Source organism: Hemicordylus capensis, chromosome 3 (genome assembly GCF_027244095.1).
Source record: "Hemicordylus capensis ecotype Gifberg chromosome 3, rHemCap1.1.pri, whole genome shotgun sequence".
NCBI lineage: Eukaryota > Metazoa > Chordata > Lepidosauria > Squamata > Cordylidae > Hemicordylus > Hemicordylus capensis.
In genome coordinates this window covers 323,830,581-323,848,168 of record NC_069659.1, presented here as the reverse complement: position 1 = coordinate 323,848,168, position 17,588 = coordinate 323,830,581, and the positions used below count along the sequence as shown (strand labels likewise).

At 42.6% G+C, this 17,588-nt stretch overlaps 1 protein-coding gene across 6 annotated transcripts in view; it reads left to right on the top strand.

The window, feature by feature from the left end:
- Positions 1-17,588, top strand: part of PLCH1 (phospholipase C eta 1) — a 204,264-nt gene that overhangs the window by 124,989 nt on the left and 61,687 nt on the right. For all 6 annotated transcript variants that reach the window (XM_053309997.1, XM_053310000.1, XM_053309998.1 and 3 more), the window contains 2 exons: positions 1,747-1,917; positions 13,280-13,373. In XM_053309997.1, the coding sequence (XP_053165972.1) occupies positions 1,747-1,917; positions 13,280-13,373 (265 nt within the window). The remainder of the gene's footprint in view (positions 1-1,746; positions 1,918-13,279; positions 13,374-17,588) is intronic.

The following is a 17,588-nucleotide window of genomic DNA, read 5'->3' as shown; positions in this document are numbered from 1 at the left end:
TTTGTTCCAGTTTGATTCATGATTCAGGAGTGTAGCATTGGGCTGACTTCTCATATAGAGCCAGTTAAGCCTCAGATCACACTACTTGGAGAAAGTCAGATGAAGTTTGCATTGCTATAAAATTCACAATGAAGCTTTGACATGGCACGTCTCACTAAAATAAATATTTGTAAGCACAACACTTAATGCTGTTCCTCCTCCTGCACTTGGCATTTTTGGACAAGGATAAAGATTTAAGGATGTCAAAGCTTCAATTCCTATGCACAGTTACCTAGAAGTAAACCTCACAGAATTCAGTGGGACTTATTTCTGAGTAAACATGCTTAGGATCATGCTGCAGGTACAGTGGGGTAACACATTGTCCTGTTCTGGAGCTAACTGCTGTCATGAAAGACCAGAGCAGGAAGCAAGAGCATGCATCCTGTTTGGTAGTTGTATACTTCATCCAAACATCCTTCATCATGTTAATATCTGGTATTCAAAGGTATTCTTCCTTTGCACATGTAGGTTCCTTATAAGCCCTTGCTGTGCATTCCTAATAAAATGCATATGTAATTGACTGCTAATTAAAAAATCCTTGAGGCAAGAGGGTTGCAAACGAAATATTTGTGTACCGCCTCAGATCTTCTGCACTCTGCCTTATGTCTTGAGTTCTGTGACGGCTGTTAGCAGAGTGATTGGTGACCATTGTTTTTACTAACTAACTAACGTACTAACGTATGTACAGTGGACCCTCGACTTACGAACTACTCGACATCCGATGTTTTCGACTTACGAACGACAAAAATGGCCGCATGCTTACGAATTTTTTGAGCTACGAACGGAAACCGTTGGCGGTTTAGATGCGGTTTCCTCGACTTACGAATTTTTAGATGCGGCTTACTCGACTTACGAATTTTTTTAAACCTCCGTGGGTGCGCTTTTCGACTTACGAAATTTTTGACCTCCGAACGTGCATTCGGAACGGATTAACTTCGTAAGTCGAGGGACCACTGTATGCTGTGTAAGCCTGAACTCTGTTGGCATACACTACTCACATGCCAGTTTTGCATATATCAGGAGGCAGCTAATGCTACCCATTCAAACACTACTTGCATGTGATACATGCAGTAGATAAATTTAAATCTTGCTCTGTTCTGAGTGGGACGCTGGCACATAGAATAGATTCTCAATGGCAATTGCAGAATATAATTTAAAAATTGCAATAATTTTGGATTTAGTGATGTTTTGAAGCATTACATTGGCTCAGTCATGACATCTTTTTTGGGTTTTTTTTAAATGAATGTTTGCTTTTATTATTTTTATTATTGTGCTTACATTTTGAAATTGCTTTGCAAAGATTTTATCTCAAAAAGTAGGGCACGCATATTAGGATACCCTGTGGTGATGGTAGTATGTGGTAAAGGTAGTACTTAGTGAAGGTAGTTTCATTATGGTTTTGGTGTGATTGATGAAGCATAGTTGTGGCTATCGCTATATAGACTGCTACACGATAGAAACGGATGTGAAATCATAATGCTGAATGATGAGAAGGTGGAAATTTTGAAGGAAACAAGTGGCTCTTAACCACGATTCATCTGTCATATATCTGGTAGGCCAAACCGTGGTTTTGATTCTAAACCATGGTTAATGCAAGTCATGAGTTGGTACAAGGACTAAATTGAGTGACTGGATGTTCAAAAAGTATAGTTTCTTCTATGAAAAATATTTTCCTGCTGATTCATTTACCCTTTTGGTGTTCTTCAGGAGGCTGACACAGATGACAATCAAGGTACCTTAACCTTTGAAGAGTTTTCTGTGTTTTACAAGATGATGTCATTAAGACGTGACCTCTACTTGCTGCTTTTGAGCTACAGTGACAAGAAAGATCACCTCACAGTTGAGGAGTTTGCTCAGTTCCTGAGGGTAGAACAAAAGGTAGGAAAATAAGTAAGGACTGTCCTAGTCGTTGACTGAAATAAAAATTCGTTCATAAAGACTAGTTTTACCTTAATGCACAGCAGGAAGACCCCTTCTCTTTTATCATTTAATCAGCTAAAACTTTTGGAGGCTGAAATAGATAAAGTGTACAGGAAAAGAAATTATTTTGGAAATATTTACCACTTCTTCCATTTAAATCTTTGACCCTTAAAAAATATTGATAGCAGCACTTTAAAAAGTGACTGGCTCACATACAGCACAGCAAAATGTGGGCGGTTCTCTGCCTGCACGGCTACCTGTGTCTAAAACACTGCCTGTGCTGATGAGGAAAAGGGCTGCTCCAGTTTAACAAAATGGTGCAATTATTTCCAACAGAGGTAGTGTTGTGAAACGGCACTTGTGAAATTTTGTCAAGCAGAACAGCCCTGTTCCATAAGAGCATGGGTGCTGTTTTAGACATGACAGCAGCATGGGCGTACTTAATTGCCCGACTTTTGCTACGCAGTATGTGAACAAGTGTCTTTATTTGTGGTGCAGATGCTCATATTCGTATGTATTACCAACAGACATGTCTTTAACTCTAATATCAATATACAAAAATGGAGGAGAAAATGTGAATCTTTGGTCTGCTTTGCTCCTTATAGCCAGTGACTTAAATGTGTAGGCTTCAATGTTAAAGGTACTCAAGAGTCTATATTAATCAAGCTCACAGAGTTATCTTGTCTGATCTTTTAGCTATCAACTTCTCTACCTTTTTTTTTTTTTTTTTGCACACATGAACTTATCTTGTTACTATTTCAAGCTCTCAGCTCTGAGGACTGGCAAATTCCATTCAGCTATTCTGAAGGCACAGAGGGATAGGTTGGTGGCTTCACAAAAGTTGCCCAATTGTAAAGTGGACCTCAGAGGTTTATAGTGATGGAGGACTGGTTCTCTGTGATCACCTGATCCACAGGACAAGGAGAGTTCTAGGCAGTGGCTGACCTACCGGCTAAGGAATCATGTACTTTAGCAGGTGTTACTGGGCTGCGGGGAGAGTCTGCACACTGCTCCACATGGCTGCATTCTGCATGTGCTGTTGTGCAATGGAGTGATCCAGGACTTCTTGCACACTGCTCTCCCTTCCTCCTGAAGTCCTCTGTGTCCCTGTGGAAACACATCATAGGCTTGTGTTTCCTGTAGCAGGGATCCCCAGAGGCCTTTGCAGCTCGGGATGCTGGGAGTTGTAGTCAGCAACAACTGGGAATCCTTGTGACAGGGAACACTGATCTCAGCCCTCTTTGACATGCTTCTGTGGTCACAGAGAGCTTCAGGAGGAAAGGAGAACACTACGCAAGAAGTCCCTTCTCGCTGCATTGTGCAACAACGTATGTGGAATGCAGGCACACAGAGTAGTGTGCACATTCCCCCCCCACATCTCCATAATAAAGATACATTGCGGCTGATGATAGAAGTTGTAGGGCCACATTTGCCCACCCCTGCCATAACACCTGCTGATGGTTGTTATACCTCCCTTCGTAGGTATATCAGCCTGTGATGTCGTGCTCCAGCCAAAACCACCTGCAGCTTTCTCCTCTACCCTCCTCCTCCCCCTCCCCCCCAGCTCCAGTGGCATAGAATATAGAAAGAAAAATCTGTGCCTGAGTTCTAGTGCTCCTGGTTCAAACCCCATAGCTTCTAACACACCATGGGCAGAAATGCCTTTCCCAGTTTTTAACAACTCAATTCACTACAGCAGCCAAGAGGTGTGGGTGTAAGTTGCATATTGCTGAAATGTCAGAAACTTGGGGCAGGTAGTGGGGGTGGAACTTGGACATCCACCAGAAAAATAATTCTGCTTGTTCATCACGTTATCAAACCTGTTTCTGTAACAAGAAAGAACTTCAAATGGAGTGAGTTTGAGGGGTCCAGTAAAGACCGGCTGCCGGCTTCATTGTCTCTGGGCTGCAGGCTATATACGTTGCCCACACCTGCTTATAAATAATTGGTGTTTTGTTTCACTGTTGATCCAACTTCAGCTTGTCATCTGTTGTTCATTAGCAACACATTTGTCAGCTGTCATAGGCCCAGGCTCTTCTGTCCCCATCACAATAGCAGGAGCTCTTCAAGTGTGCTCATGTAAGACAGTTATATTGTGTCCATTACTTCACCCTGGATCAGTGGCTTTGAGAAACACCTGCTTATCCATTCATAGGCCTGCATGCATGCACAACATTATGACCTGCTTTCTGGAGGCCACAATGGGTTCCAGTGGAATGGTTAGCTCACTGAGCCTTGAAGTTCTGCCAGTGAGTAACAGAAGAGGGATGAATGTAAGTGCTTCAGTAATAAGAAATCACTGGAGCCTGAAAGCTGACACTTACACACCAGTAGAATTTAGTCCAGTGAAGGCAGGAGTGGGCAGACTTCAGAATTGGGTGATCAATTTTTATTCTAGCACTGGTGCCGGACAAAAAAATAGCAGCTGGTTTGGGGAGCCTGGATGGTTAGAGCACAGAGCTTCCAAAGCAATATTTTTGTGATTGTGGACATGTGCTTACAGGTCCCCTACCTCAAAGCAAAACCATCCACACTTGATATTAGGCCATCACAAATCAACCTAACAAAATTAGCACTGGGTCACAAGCCCAAAGGAAGAACTAACTAAATGCACATCAGGCAGGTATCTGCTGGTGGTGAGCTCAAGCTGAGATTGAATCCCAGGTTCACATCTTGGTTTTCATTGAGATTCTGGTTGGATAAGCCGGGATTGCTCAGGTCAGTTATAATGAGCAATCCATGCTTGTTCAGGACCAGAATTGGAAGTAGAATTCTTTTGACCTCAGTATACAAAGGGGATGGGAGAGTAAGTGCTCCCAAGGCTAGGATATGTTACCAAAGCTTAATTCTGGCTCCATTTTACATCTCAACCAGCCTATTGAAGAGCCCCACCAAACCTTTATACTTAGGTCTCCGACATTTTTAAATGTAGGATCACAGTCTTTCAAATGTTGAGTAAGCATAACTGCTGTTGCTTGGGATGAGGATCTAGAGAACTGCTTTGTTATCTCCAGGACCACAAGAATAACAACAACCTCTGTTAAATGCCTATTTTTCATGACTGTGAGCAGTACATGAGTGTAATACAAAGAATTTTATTGCCCTCAGTGTATTCAGTTTTGCTCTTCTATCTGCCCTTCCTTGCAATCCAAGGCTCATGGATTTGTTCTAGCACAGCATCCCTCCAGTGGCTGTTGCTGGTGTCTTTCTTATATTTCTTTTTAAGACTGTGAACCCTTTGGGGACAGGCAGCCAATCAATCAATCAATCAATTAATGAATTTCTGTATGTAAACCGCTTTGGGAACTTGGGTTGAAAAATGATATATAAATATTTGTCGTATTCGTATTAACACAAATTTCCATAAAATCCAGTCATTGATGTAATAAAAGGCATGATTTTATCATTAAAAAGCGCAACAATTTATGGTGGTTTCTAGAAAATATCCATAGGAGATTTTGAAAGCCAAGGGAGCTTGTAAATTATAAAGCTATAAGTTGATGTGTACATATTTGAGCATATATGGAAGCTTCAGAGATAGGTTGCCCTGCTTTGGCGGCATCGGACCTGTAAGGATGGGACATAATCTCTTGAGGATGGCTGGGTTTGCACAGGACAGGAAAGAAGCTAGCTGTCTGGATGGACAAGTAGATGACAAATGTTGGGGTGCCAGTAAAGGACAGCTGGAGTCTGCAGATAGTGGGATCAGGGATTAGCCAAACATGGCCTGCAAGACCACCAATAGCTCTGACAACTGCCAGAATCCAGTTCAAGTTCCACATTCTGAAATCTGAACTAAGCTCACCCGTTTGGTGAGGAGTGGATTCCTTTAAAAGGGCTGCATTTGGGCATGGAGCATTCTTCCACTACCTCTGTGGTGTCGGAAGGGCCATCTGTCAAGTGAACACGGGTTTTTAAACATAAATAAACTGTTTATTTATCCTGCAATTAGGGTCTTTTTGTATGTTTCAGAAAAGATGGGTTCCTGCATTTCTACCACAATTGGCTGACGGTGCAGCTGCATATTTACCTCATGTTTTCAGACACTCGAATGCCTTCCAAGTGTTACAGAAAAGCTGAAGTCAACCACGGTGGAAATGTAGGGATTTATCTTTTGCTGTGAAATGTGAAGTGGCTTCCGGAAGAGCTCAAAAGAGAAGGCATCTCTCCTTGAACAGGCTTTGACCAGATTAGAATTTCCATTCCAGCAACATAGACATAGAACACCATGCTGATTTCAAAGAGCCTTGAGGAAACCAGAGTTACATTTTTCAGTAACTGGTTTGTATTGTACAAGGGTTTGCTAGGAATAACATTGCAATCAAACAGAACCTGACACATCCACTTAATCAATTTTTTAACCAATGAAGAGCTCTAATTTCTGATGTCCTATGTGATACCAGTAGGTTTTAAAATTTTAGTTGAGATATGTTTAAAGGTTTCTAAGCTACAAACTGAGACAGTACTTCCTATTTTATACTTCCATTTGAATAGCTGCCAGAAATGCTTCCTTACTCTATGATCAAAGTTTGTAAAAAATGCAAAATGTGAAGTGCAATGGGAGGAGCACAATTATTGCCCTTCCCACATAAGTGCAGCTCCATCTCCTCCTTCAGTATTCATAGAAGTCTCATGTTCTCTAATTTCTGGTCCTAATAAAAGTACTGATATAGAATGGCACTGTTTTTGTTTCATAAAGTATGCTCCTGCAGGTCTCCCATTCTGGTCATTGTGCCAATAAGGCTGGTTAAACATAGAGAATTCAGTTTTACTTCAGCACTTATAGTGCTGAGATTTATTTCACTCAACCAACACTGTTTGTTTACTTGTATTCCTAGAGAAAGGAATAGGCCTTAGCATCAATACAAATCTCTTGAGCTGAGATCAGAAGTGATAGGTACGGTTTCACGGCACTGGGACAATTGAATTACCAGGTACCTTAAAATGATGGTTGTGATCCAGTAAAAGTGAAGCACCCTTGAATCTCATTTATTTCTGGGGATGGCAGGAGCGAAGTGTGAAACGGTTATTTAATTCACCACTGAAATTAGCACAATTTAAATGTGCATTACTTTGGCTGGATTGTAGGACTGTGAAATTTGGTAAATTCGGAATTCTGACATCGGAATTCCCTGCACCCACCACCAGGAGGCATTAGACTACAAGTGTCCCAGATAGCATTCCTGGTGGTGGGGGCCCTTTAATTCTCCAGCAATGGTGTGGAGATGTCTGGGCAGCACAGGGAGTTCAGGACAGGGTGGGCAGGAAGTGTGGAAATGCTCCCTGGGGAGATCTGGTATGGGGGGGGGGGATCTGGTCTTGTGGTAGCAAGCATGAATTGTCTCCTTTGCTAAGCAGGGTCCGCCCTGGTTGCATTTGAATGGAAGACTACATGTTAGTACTGTAAGATATGGGCCGTTCTGGGAAGAGCATCTGCCTGCTTGCATGCAGAAGGTTTTAAGTTCCTTCCCTGGCATCTCCAAGACAGGGCTGAGAGAGATTCCTGCCTGCAACCTTGGAGAAGCTGCTGCCAGTCTGTGAAAACAATACTGAACTAGATGGACCCATGGTCTGACTTGGTATATGGCAGCTTCCTATGTAAGCCCACGCGCTGCTGGGAAAACATGTGGGCTTCTGGAGATTGTCATCCCATGCAGGACTTCTCAGAGGGAAGTAAATGATGAGCCAGATCTAAATCTGTGAAATCACAAGCCAGAGTTTCCACCACTGACTTTAATGCAATTGCATATCCAGTGGTCACAATTTAGGCAGATGTTGTGCTCTATTGAAAAATATCAATTTCCCAAGCATTAATAGTATGACTTCCTGGCAGTTTTGATTCCCAAAGCTGACCACACAACAAGGTGATCTTGAACCTTGCAGTTTGAAAAGTAGATTTTGAAGGAGTGGGGAAGAGGTTGCTATTTGTAAATAGAAAGCACAAAGCCAGGTAGCACATGCAAGCCACCGTGTTCTCTGAAGCAGAGCTGCTACATTTAAATATATATTCTATGCAAATAAGAACATAAACAACAACAACAACAAGAGGCATCATACTGATTCATATCTAGCTATAGATCAGGGTAGGCAGTCTTGGCTCTGCAGATGTTGTTGAACTACAGCTCCCATAATTCCTAGCTACACATTATAGGATGATGGGAGCTGTAGTTCAACAACAGCTGGAGAGCAAAGGTTGGCTACTCCTGCTCTATATAAAACTATTGTAACACACCCTGTGAGGCTGTTTGTGAAAATTGCTTGGAATTTCAGCTGGTACAAAATTCTACATCCAATTTATTAACATGTAGCACTTCTTTTTGTTACCATTGTTGAAAAGAAGTCTATTCATTTAAAAATAATAACAACAACAACAAAAACAACAGATTGGTTTGCCATTTAGTTTCTGGGGACAATTTAAAATGCTGGTGAAAATCTTTAAAGATCTAGATATGGCTGTCCTATTGGACTATCCTACTAAACCTCATGCATCTGGAATGTATGTCAAATATCCTTCGGGATATTTACTTACTTTATTTGTTTATTGAATTTATATTCCGCCAAATATAAAATCTCTAGGCGATGTACAGAATTAAAAACATAATAAAAATATAATCATTTAAAATTCATAAAAAGATAAAAATAATAAAAATGTGGATATACAGAGATGAGAGTGGAATATTTTTAAAATAAAGTGCTGGAGCTCAAGTCTGTCTAAAACCACTCCCTCAATATCCTCTGCCATGGGAGTCTCTTCTTGTTAATTGCCTTGCCAGATCTCAACAGGAAGGGTGGCCAGATGCTTCTGGGAGCTCACAAGGAAATCATGAATGTGATGGCCATTCCTAGCACCTGGTGATTAGATATACAGCCTGTAAACCTGGGGGTGACTAAAAGTAGTCCAGCTTGGGAGAGCAAAGTATTGGCCATGATTTTCAGAGGAGGCCCTGTTGAGAGTGCTATCATTATCTGCGGCTACCACCTATCTTCGGCTACCACTTTCCAAGCCACCTTAAGTAACGCAGTGGGGAAATGCTTGACTAACAAGCAGAAGGTTGCTGGCTCGAATCCCCGCTGGTACTATATCAAGCAGCAGTGATATAGGAAGATGCTGCTCATCTCATACTGTGCCGGAGGAGGCAATGGTAAGCCCCTCCTGTATTCTACCAAAGAAAACCACAGGGCTTTGTGCGTGCCAGGAGTCGAAATTGACTCCACGGCATACTTTACCTTACCATCTTCTAAGGCTCATCAGGTATTGATTAGATGATGATGATGATGATGATGATAATAATAATAAGATTTCTATACCGCCTTTCCAAAAATGGCTCAGGGCGGTTTACAAAGAGAAATAACAAACAAATAAGATGGCTCCCTGTCCCCAAAGGGCTCACATTCTAAAAAGAAACATAAGACAAACACCAGCAACAGTCACCGGAAGTACTGTGCTGGGGGTGGATGGGGCCAGTTGCTCTCCCCCTGCTAAATAAAGAGAATCACCACGGTAAAAGGTGCCTCTTTGCCCAGTTAGCAGGGCTTTTTCTGGAGTGGCACCATATCTTTGGAACCCTTGTGTTTATGCAAGTTTGTATGGCTGCCTTTCTTTTGTTACTTAGGAAACTGGCAAAGACTGAGTTTTATAAGAGGGCTTTTCCTTTCAGACTGAGCGGTAATTCAGCAGTTCTGTGCAGCATTGACTGTGATTTTTCTTTGTTACATATTGAATCATGTTTAAGGGTTGCCTTTAGAACTGTGTATGAGAGTGAGGATGCATAACACAATAATCTGTAAGCTGCTTTGATGGTTTTGCTTCAAAGCGGGGTATATATGTTTGGAAGACAAAAAAAAAACATTTTATGACATGGCAGGGCATGTGGCAGTGCATTAAACTGTTGGCACAGAATTTAAAAAGTTGATAATATATGGCTTCTTCGGATGTTATAGCAAAATAGCCTGTATATACTTACAAGTGCTAAAGTGGGTTGGACGACCTGCCTCAGCTTGTCACTCTCCCTCCTCTGCTCATGGATACAGCCGCATTTGTCTGAAGTGGCTAACACTCTCTGTGACGTGGGGAGCTTCTGTGATTGGATGGTTTGGGCACCCGAGCCTCTCAATCATGGAAGCTCCTCCCAATCACAGATATGGTGGTGCAGTAAAGGCGGGTGAGTGACAAACCGGGGTGGGATTTCCAATCTACTTCTGCTCTTGTAAGTGTGTACAGGCTGTTTTGCTATAACATCTGAAAAGGGCTAGTCACTGGCATTGCCATCTTGCTGGGAGGTGGAATCTTAAAAGAGAGAAAACCTTATCACCCTGTCTAAGGGAGATATTTTTCTTTGTATCTTCCAGGCAATTTGCTTTTGAAATTCTAATATTTTTCATTAATATGCTGTGTGTACCAGTATGGTGATACACAGTAGTAATAGTAACAATTTAAAGGGAGCATTTCTAGGGAATGTGTTTTGAATGACTGAAACATGGATAAGAATACAGAGTTGTTTTTCTTCAGCAGGAAACAAATGAAATCAAAGCACAAAGGAAATATAATGTATGTTACAAGGGGTCAGTTTTAGATTATAAGGTTTCGTCAGACAAAATTTGGATTATAGAAATCTAAAGAAATACTGACAATGGGTTCCCCCGCTCTTTAGGAGCCATCATGGTTATGTAATGAATATTACACACTGCATTAAATGTCATTGAAATCACGCTGGGATAAGTGGCTACTGTGGCAAGTTGCATGCTATACCTCAATTACAGAAAAAAGCTTAATACTTCTTCATCTTTGTCTGGATAATAACACCTTCCTACTGTGTAGCATCTGGAACATCAAGACTTTAGTTTATGTCCTGAAATCTAATCAAAATCCTAAAGATGAGCAGAGTTCTTGCATCTGCTGCAGAGTTCCATGTATGCTTCAGTGTGCATGTGGACTGCTTTTGCACCAAGCGCCACATTATTTTCGGTGGGTTGGCTCGACTCTGTGCATGTGTGTGGAGTTTCTTCTTCAAGGTGAATGGGGAGCTCCTTCTATGGGAGCTCCATAGCCCTAATCAGATGTTATAAATAAGGAGACATGTGCATGATGGTGAGCACTTCTGTGATAGGCAGGCTTGGAAGCCCGAGCCTGCTGATCATCGAAGTGCCCGCCATCAGACTTGATTAAGGCTGACCTACCAGGTTATGTGTGCCGGGTCAGACTTCTGGTGCATTTTTGGAGGCTGTAGGCAATTACAACCTCCTTATTTATAACCACTGAATAGGGCTTATGTGACACACTGACACTCTTATGCCTACCTCAGGAATAGTTTGACCAATGAGCAATGGAGTCTAGCTAGCTGAAGGGAAAAGCAAGTACCTTTCATTTGATGACACACTGTTGCCAGGAGGCAAGTCCACATTCCATTTCCACATGGTGAATCTATGCGTGGGTGTCTAAGGATGGGAACATAGGAATCTACCTTATACAGAGTCAGACCATTGGTCTATCTAACTCAGTATTGTCTACACAGACTGGCAGTGGCTTCTCCAAGGTTGAAGGCAGGAATCTCTCTCAGCCCCCCCCTAACTTGGAGAAGCCAGGGAAGGAACTTGACACCTTCTGCTCTTCCCAGACCGGCTCTATCCTCTGAGGGGAATATCTTACAGTGCTCACATGTAGTCTCCCATTCAAATGCAACCAGGCCAGACCCTGCTTAGCTAGGGGGACAAGTCATGCTCGCTACCACAAGACCAGATGGGGTGACAAGTGGCAGAGGCCAAAATAGTGCATGTGACTTCTCTTTTGCTGATGAGAAATATTGCTAGCTGTAGAGAGCATTGACCAACATACTGAGGAAAATAAGTCAAAGTAGTCCACTTGAAATGAAAAGAACAAGTTAATTTCTTAACTTGTTCTTTTCATTTCACTGAGAGTAATTTCTATCAGCCAATGCTCAGGTCCCATCTCTGGGTCTGTTGGGGAAGACAGTTGTGTCAGCTGAGGGAAAGTGAGCTACCTGTCCCTTACTGTGTCCACAAATTTTGTGCTTGGAGAGAAACCAAGAGGACTTTCTAATAAGGATAATTTTTTTAAAATGGGAGGTCATGGTTGTATAGAGGAGCACAAAGACATGCAGAGCAAATAACCACCATATGGTCCCAGTGTATGAAACTTAACTGACTGCAGGTGAAGCATTTCTTACAAGCATTCATTTGTTACATTTGGTTGTCTTTTGACAAGAACTCCTTACATTACTAATTAGGAGGGCAAGGGTATCTCAGAGGGTGAGGTTTGCAGTAAGGGACATTTCACATGTTTCTCAGGCCCTGCTGGTAACCTCACCATTGACTGAGATTAGGTTGGCAGGGACCAGACAGGGCCTTTTTTATTGTGGCACCTCAGCTTTGGAACACACTTCCAGAAGAAGAGCTTTGCTATGCTCTCTCTCTCTCTCTCTCTCTCTCTCTCTCTCTCTCTCTCTCTCTCTCTCTCAGGGTTAAAAGAAACAAACAAACATCTGTTTCGAAATGTTTATTTGCAGCTTTTATTGGCTGGGCTTTTAAACTTCCAACCTTAAATTTGCTTTTATTTGGGTCCCATTTTTAGTCATTTTAAAATTAATTTTATATTATTTTATGTTCCACTAATTTTGTGAGCCTCCCTGAGCAGTATGACACTGGAGGGGTGGTGCATAAATATTTTAAATGAATGAATTAATGAAAAAGGAGGTAACTTTAAGGATTTCCTCCTGTAAAAGGTGAGGCAGCTACACAGTTTCCCACCCCGCCCCGCCCCACCATATGCACACCATTGAAACACATTGGGGCCAACTGTAGTTTCTCACTGCAGCGGACTGGGTCCACTTGTAGCTCCCCACTGGGTTTTTTTGTTTTGTTTTGTTATGTACTCTCAGTGGGGGGGAAACATAATACATTGGCACCTCACATTCTTTGGGAAAGGAATGTAATTCAGCCTGGAAAGATGTTAAAGTGTTTATTATCGAAACTTATTTGCTATTGACCAAACAGCTGCTGTGATGAAACAAAGACTGTTTTAGTCGTGGTTGCTAATTCTCTATGGGGTTCATCTCAAGCTGGGATGCTTACAACAAACAAACAAACAAACCCTCCACCAAAAATCATACACACAAAAATCCTCAGCTCCTTTAAAGGTCATTGATGAATGCTGTTCCTGACAGTTGTATTCATGGTTGGCTGGTTGCACACTGTGTGTGATCATGGGATTTCTGAAGTAGACGCTGGGGCCTGAAGTAGATTTTGGCATGTTGGTCACATACTATGAAGGATCAAAAATGTATTAATGTTGTCTTTGGTGCAGATGAATAATGTGACAACAGAGTATTGTCTGGACATCATTCGGAAATTTGAAATTTCAGAAGAAAACAAGACCCAAAATGTTTTGGGCATAGAAGGTAACATCTTTAACATTTCTGGTTTTAGATGATGTGTTGTAATGCTGTCATGCAGAAAAAGGCTCAGCAGCATTTTCTTCTCCTTGGCATGGTTTGATATGTAAAGGTTGTGGCAGGCAATTGAAGTACAAGGGCAGCCCACTAAGAATGGAGGTGTTTGAGTTGATGGAGAAAAGATGCTGTATTCTATCCAGTATCTTTTCATGTTTTGTTGTTTAGAAGTTTATCCCAGTGGGGATCCTGTAGAGAGTAAGGATCTGCACGAACCTGTTCGAAAGCCCTTTTGAGCACCTCCGAACTGGTTCAAACACTCGGCTGTTTCGAAGGTAGCGTGCCCTTACCTCATCCACTGTGTTTCCCCCACTGGCACTCCATTTCAAAAGTGTACATTGGGGTGGCAGCGTACATCCCTGCCACCTCGTGTCCTCTTCGACTGGAAGTAACAGAAAGTACTCGACGTGTGTCACTGTTCCCTAAAGGTTCTATGACACTGACATCTCACACCGGGTCCTGGGCACCACTCAGGATTAAGTCCAAGGTTACCTTCTCTCTGGTTAGTTCCATGGCCAGCCGTTCTAGGGCACAGTCATTCAGTGTATCTAGAAATTTGGCCTCTTTGTCATTACCAGAATGTGAATTTACTCAGTCTATGTGTGGGTAATTGAAGTCACTCATTATTACAGCTCTGTCTCTCTTTGACACCTTCCTGATTTCCTTTTGCAGTGATTCCCAGTCCTTTTTGGTTTTAACTTCTTGTTCCATCTTGGTTCAAGTGGAATCCATCCCTTTTGTACAGGCTTTGATTGCCCCAAAATGTATCCCAGTGCCTACCAACTCTAAGCCCCTTCTCCTGGCATGACTATCTCATCCAGGCATTGAGACCCCTCAGCTCGTTGGCCCTACATGTGGAACTGGTAGCTTTTCTGAAATGATACCTTGGGGGTCCTGGACTTCACTATGGTACCTAGCAGCCTAAATTTGGCTTCCAGGACCTCCCAAATGCATTTCCCTACATCGTTGGTACTGACATGCACCATGACAACTGATTCTTACAAAGCACTACGTGACATCTGCAACCTTTGCACCATGCAGTTCTACACGTGGGTCACAGACCCATCTCTCTATACTTCTAATGATCGAATCCCCCACTACTAAGAGCCCCCACACACTCCAGAGGAGTATCCCTGTGCAAGGATAAATGAAAGGGGTCCCTTCTATGGAACATTTTCCTCTTCCTCAGAATGATGTTCTGCTTCTCGGATACCTTCATTCTCCCTGTCAGGAGAGGAGCCATCAGCCTGGGAGTGGGATGCCTCTGTTACATCCCTGAAGGTCTCTTCCACGTACCTCTCTGACTCTCTGAGCTTCTCCAGATCATCCACCTTGGCTTTGAAAGAATGAACTTGTTTCCTGAGAGCCAGGAGCTCCATGCACCAAGCACACATCTTCTAGTTCTATCCATTGAGCAGATAATCATACACGCAACACTCTGTGCAAAACCCTGTGAAGCACCCCTCCCCTGCTGGCTTTCTATTTTCATATCTGGTTTTGCTGGCTGTTTAGAGTATTTGGAGATTGTTTATTTGAAAGTTGGTTCTTAGCTGAAGTTGTCAGCTATTCAACAGTTGAAACTTTGTTTACCCAGAATATGGAAGAGGGAGTAGTACTTTCCTTCTCTTCCCGCTGGGCTCCTTGTGATCAAAGGGGCTCCTTTCAAGCTCTCCTGCACACTTCCCCCACTAAACTCTATGCAAAACTCCAATGACCCTGTTTGCTAATTCCTGTTCGTTAAGCTTGCTGGCCATTGCCTCTTATGTAGAGAGTAGGAATGTGCACAGAACCACACTGGGTGGCTCGATGGCAGGGTGTGTGTGTGTTGCACTTTAAGGGTGAGGGAGGATGCACTTACCCTTCCCTCCACTTTCCCCCTGCCGGCGCCCGGTATTTTTCAAGTTCTACGGGGTGGCAGCATACCCAAGTGCTCACAACGTGCACATGCTCGTGCCCACCGATTGCACACGTGCCAGCTGCTGCCAGCCAAAGAGCAAATGTAGGACTTGGGGAATATCCAGCGCTGGCGTGGGGAAAGTGGAGGGAGGGGTAAGTGTACCCTCCCCTGCCCTTAAAGTGTGACACCACTACCCCACCTTCGAATTTCAAGCCACCCATAAAAGGGCCTCCAAACTGGTTCGTACACATCCCTAGTAGAGAGTGGGCTTCAAACTGAGGCAAACAGGCTCAACAGGAATGTGGTCTCTCCCACCACTTGTGCGTCACCTCAGCCCTAGCTGACTCCTCCCATGTTCTCTCTCCAGGCAAGAGAGAAACTAAATCTAAAAGCCACACAGCCATAAAAACAAGCCCTGGCAGAAACCAAACACACAGACACAAACACACACAGAGGAACTTCTTCCCTAAAGAGATATCAGCCCCTCAAAATCTCCCCCTGCTCCTGTTTGTTTGAAGAAATAAAAAAAATCTTAGAAAAGCTTGCTACCTCCTAAGGTCTGCTTCTTCTCTTCCTAGAGTAGGCTTCAGACTGGAGCAGATTTAAAAGAGCCTAGTGTAATACCTTTTGATTTTGGGGTGTTCTTATGATGGTGATTATTATCTTGGGGTCTTTGTATATATGCAAAACTAAATAACAAATTATATGTCAATTTGAAACAGGGCTGCAGAACGTCAGCCCTCCTGCAGATTTTAGACTACAACTTCCATCATACCTGACCATTGGTCACTATGACTGGGGATGATGGGAGCTGTAGTCCAAAAACAGGTGGTCTGCTGAAGTTGTGCAGCCTTGATTTAAAACCACGACAAACCAATAAAAACAAACCATGGACCCAAACTATAATACAAAGAAGGAAGATAACAAATTAGATAGACAGCATGCCAAAACAAAAGAAGTTTGTTCTTTAAATGATGCTAGAAGACCATCAAGGATGGGGCAACTGGAATCTCAACATACTTTTAAAAAAGCACTCCATGCATGCAGGCTTGGCTGCATCATTTGCACCCTGTTCATGCAGAGCCTATATATAGCTCTAAATTGTTCATGGCAGCATCAAGGAAAGGGAGATAATTTCTGAATTCAAAGACTAGAGATGAAAACTAATTTCTCAGGATGGTTGTGGAGTAAATTCTGATAGCAAAGATGATGCCCTGCATTGCTGTGTTTTCTAGTGGGATGATTTTGTTGATGGAACTGCAGTAGACATCATGAGCAATCTTGCCTGAATCTGCACATTGGAATTGGCACAGTGAAGGTCTCCAGGGCCTAAGAGAATTTTTCTTGCAGATGTCCTCCCTGAGAGGCTGAAGTAAACACAGGCTGAAAACAAGCTTAATAAACAGGCTTTGGAGTTCTGGGATCTTCATAGCCTTATACTGCTGTTCACTTATTATTGAAATTTTCTTATATTGTTCTGCCTGAATCTTTCTGGTATTGTTGCTTTTTGTAGAAGGAGATCTTTGGCTCTATTTGTTTAGTGCTTTTTCTGTCAGCACTAACCCCACTTTGTTTCAGCTGGGGTAGTTTTTTAAAATTAAATCTACTGCTTGTCAGTGTTCCTTAATTTATACTGTGAGTCAACAGTGTGCCTAGATCCGGGTTGCTCAATTTATGCCCTCCTGCAGATGTTGGCATGCAGTTCCCATAATCCCTGGCTATTGGCCACTGTGGCTGGGGATTATGGGAGTTGTTGTTAAAAAAAAAGATGGGAGGCCTAAGTTGCGTAGGCCTGGCCTAGATGCATGCAGCATAAATTTATGTTCATGCCAGAATATAATCTCTCTCATCAGTAAGTGGTAGATGAGCACTGGAGTAAATGAAGGGGGATGGGTTGGAGAGGGACTTACTCATATCTCTTGTCTTTCCTTTGCTGCTTCTTGCTATGATCCCCCATTTTAATGTCATGCTTGCCTTCAGCATGGTAAGGCACCAGCATAAGTCATTTGTTTTATGGGGCTCTGAGAATGCTGATGGGAAAATGGATGTGTCCCTTTGTTTTATAGCTACTTCCCTCTTTGTTTATAGCACACAAAGAAATCTTATGTAGATTCAACTAAACGTTTATTCAGCAACACCTCCATTTTCTCCTTCTCCTTTTCCTCCCATTTCCTTTCTGACTCCTCCCACACACTCTCTACAGGATTCCCCCCCCCCGCCGGCCCAGGACAAATGTCCAAACAAACAAACAAACTGCAAAAGATTAT